Source organism: Vollenhovia emeryi, unplaced genomic scaffold (assembly GCF_000949405.1).
Source record: "Vollenhovia emeryi isolate VEMERY1.0 unplaced genomic scaffold, V.emery_V1.0 DF939189.1, whole genome shotgun sequence".
NCBI lineage: Eukaryota > Metazoa > Arthropoda > Insecta > Hymenoptera > Formicidae > Vollenhovia > Vollenhovia emeryi.
Window position 1 is genome coordinate 64,347 of NW_011967177.1, and position 3,422 is coordinate 67,768.

The 3,422-nt window shown below is 36.3% G+C and overlaps 1 protein-coding gene across 1 annotated transcript in view; it reads right to left on the reverse strand.

The window, feature by feature from the left end:
* The window catches only part of LOC105562423 (metabotropic glutamate receptor 4-like), a 46,927-nt gene extending 45,094 nt beyond the window's left edge, over positions 1–1,833 (reverse strand). The window contains exons 1-2 of the mRNA XM_012013256.1: positions 1,825–1,833; positions 1,481–1,660 (exon numbers count right to left, since the gene is read on the reverse strand). Coding sequence (XP_011868646.1) covers positions 1,481–1,660; positions 1,825–1,833 — 189 coding nt within the window. The remainder of the gene's footprint in view (positions 1–1,480; positions 1,661–1,824) is intronic.
* Between the last annotated feature and the right edge of the window lie 1,589 nt (positions 1,834–3,422).

Sequence of the window (3,422 nt, forward strand, 5' to 3'; positions counted from 1 at the left end):
TCTCTCTCTCTCTCTTTCTCTCAAATTACTGTGTTCAGCGATTCTTACTATAGGAACATTTTGCATATCGTTCTGTGGATAATTAGTATTGCGGAAACGATTGACTCTGTTCGACCGAGAAAATTTTGAGAAAGTTATGAAACAAAAATCGCTTCTTAAATTCTAATTACTCAGAGATGTTGCATCAATTTAGTTGATGTGACACAAACGTATGTTACTTAATTGCAGATTTTTATTCACGACGACAACGTGAGCACGCGCTTCGCGCGCGTGAAAAGTTTTCTTAAGAACAACTTATTTTATACGCAGCCTCTTTAACAGCTGTCAAAATTTAATCGTCTTGTCACTGACGGTGACAAGCGAGACAGTCAATCAGCATCGCGGAAAAGAGGCAACTTACTTCGAGACTTTCGAGTATCGATTTAACACGCCTTTTTTATGAGATTATCGCTAAGCATCAATTTATGTATGGAAAGATAGTAAAATAAGACTGTCGTAGTAATATTTTATCCTTTATCTTCCTAGCCAAGATCCCGTAGATTCCAGCTGATTTCTTCCATAAAGTTTGCAAATAGGAAACGACAAATTCAAGAAGCACTTAGGCAACCAAAAAGTTCTGCTTTCTGGAATTTTTGTAAGATTAGATTACTCTGGTAATCTCTTCGCGCGGTATCCCCACCGCATGTTAATCACCTAATTTAAGCAGCGGATGGCGCTTTAACATCAAGTTTTCTTGCTTGATTGCGCAATTAGTTTCATCTTCGCTTGTTAACGCGGTCGCACATAACGATCTCATATCATAATTACCATTGTTACAATAATTATTATTTAACGCAGCATTAATGCTACGTTGGAATCTTACGAAAGGGTGCAATTAAATGTTGCAGCATGTTTTACGGTTAAGTAAATATTTCATTTTTATCTATTTATTATATAACCGCAGACAGACTTTTACGTATGTTTAAAAACGGTTTAACTGTACTTAAAATGGTTCACCTGTAGTTAACGGTAAAAATGGAATTGCAATAATTACAAATTACACGGATATCTCATTTTTACCTATGAATTGTCGACATAATTGCAAACTTTTGGTATTCGTAAATTTTTTATCATTTGTGCCTACAATGATTTAAATAAATATACACCTCGTGATTACAGTGGTTATATGATCACTTTGTTTAGTGAAAACTGACATCGTAATAAGAAATCTCGAATTTTAGTAATCCTTAATTATAATCTTTTACATAAAATATATAAAGATTTACTGGTTATTATTTCTATACATAATCAATATATATTCTTTTCCCGCTAAATATTCTTGCGAAGTGCAACAACGTAAAACAAAAATACCATTCTACTGTTATCACGGGATACACATTTTTGAGATGGACAACGTGCGTAAACACGATAAGTAAACGTCACAACGATCATTCTTCCATTTTGCACGTAATGTATCGACTCCCTTGCATTCAGCACTCACCTTCTCACCGTACTCGCCTTCTACAGCGACCGTGGAAACGTACTTCCATCCAAGCAGATGGATCACCTCAACGATCGCCTGCGCCTGAAAATTATCCGGCGGCACCACCCTGCTAAAGTACTCGAACCGGCTTTTGTCCGAGAGTTCTGTGCTGGTAGAGGCGTAACTTATTTGCGGTATCTGCAATCACGTTACCAAATAACTAGAAATCTGTGAATACACCCTTGTTTATATATCTGAAAAATAATCGACTGCATAGAAGAGAAGAGAAGAGGAAAGCAGCGTAAATATATTTTTCATCGCGATTCCTACCCGCAGTAATATCCGCAGCGACCGAGTGTTACGCTTTGCATCGTTGCATCATTTATTGAAAAGCGTGTATACGTGCACGCACACTTATTTTTATAATGCTGCGACTTATAAATCAACGTATAATAATATTACCTTAAATAATATTATGAAACATATAATATTTTACGATGTAATATTTTTCAAAGTCATTTTTTTTGATACTACGACACTCATTTGTAAGATAATTGATCAAATGCCGTGCGAGATACGCGCGTGCATAAAGGTTAATATCCCGCGTCATTTGATGCGCGACCCTGTTTCTCGTCGCGGATACGAAGGGAGCCCGTAACTTTGCAGCATCTGTGCAGGCAGCATCGCGAATCTAATAATCTCGTGCCTGCTGGAAGTGGCTAACAAGTCTACGCCCTCTCTCCCTCGGGCTTCTTTGGTTGCAACGGGTAATTCCATTTTTGCACAAAGAGCATGCGCTTCGCCGAGATAGTTTCCTGTTGATAACATTGTTCCTTAACGGATGTTATTGGCATTATCACGCGTCCTTATCGCAGCCCCGGCATATGCGCGAAGAGCGACAATAGCGTGCGAAAGCCACGCTCGCATTATCGCTTCCCGTATTAATTTGCATCCATTTGTTTCGATGGTTACCGTTGCGGCACTATTGACGTGACGTAAATTATGAGCCGCGAGAATGATCGATCGAAACTTTATGGAGTTTATGGTTATGGGTTAGGTCGACGACACAAAAATTGTGGAATAACAAAAATGAATATCACAGCGTGTGCGTATGGAGATCGAGGCGCATTATGTTTTGTTGCGATTTTATTAGTCGAAATAGAAATGTGCTAATAAAATTGAAATATATTAATATTTTTATTTAATTATTAATATCAGATTACCGTTGAAACGCAAATGTAATTATCAGATTGTTCAACAATTACGATTTATAATTTAAATTAATACTGTCAGTATATTAAGATCGTGTTGCACGCTAATTTCATGAATAAGCTTGAAAAATAAAACATCGCGATATAATAATAGTTAAATGTTTAATTAGCAATATTTTTATAATTACTGAAATTGTGTTCAAAATCCGTTTAAGTGTTAAATAAACATGTATTACCGAAATATGTATTATATATGTATAAAGCTGCTTCCTTGTATCTCCGAAGCATAAATTTGAAAAAAGGTATTTTTTAATTAACAGACAGACAGAAAATTTATTTACGCTTCGACGCATCTTTATCGAGAAAGAATTATTTCATACTGAATGCAATTACACGAATGACTCTTAAAATGCGCCTGAATAGACTCGCATCGTGTGGCCACAACATTACCGAGAATTAATGTACTGTGATTTGTAAAGATTTCCTAGCTACACGCTGAAACTGGAATTAATTAGTTAATTATTGCCTCGAGAGAAAGACAGAGAAAATATATCGTCGCTGCCGTTACCAAGTCGGTTAATGATTATTGTTAGAGCTCTCGTCGCTCATTTAACGTCTCGGATGTGACTGCTCAATTCTTTCTTTTTAAATCTAATACGCTTTCGTCAAGTTGAGAATTCAGGAATCATATTTACAACTAAATACGATGAAACGCGAAAGACATTTCATTTAATAAGCTACGCGAAGAT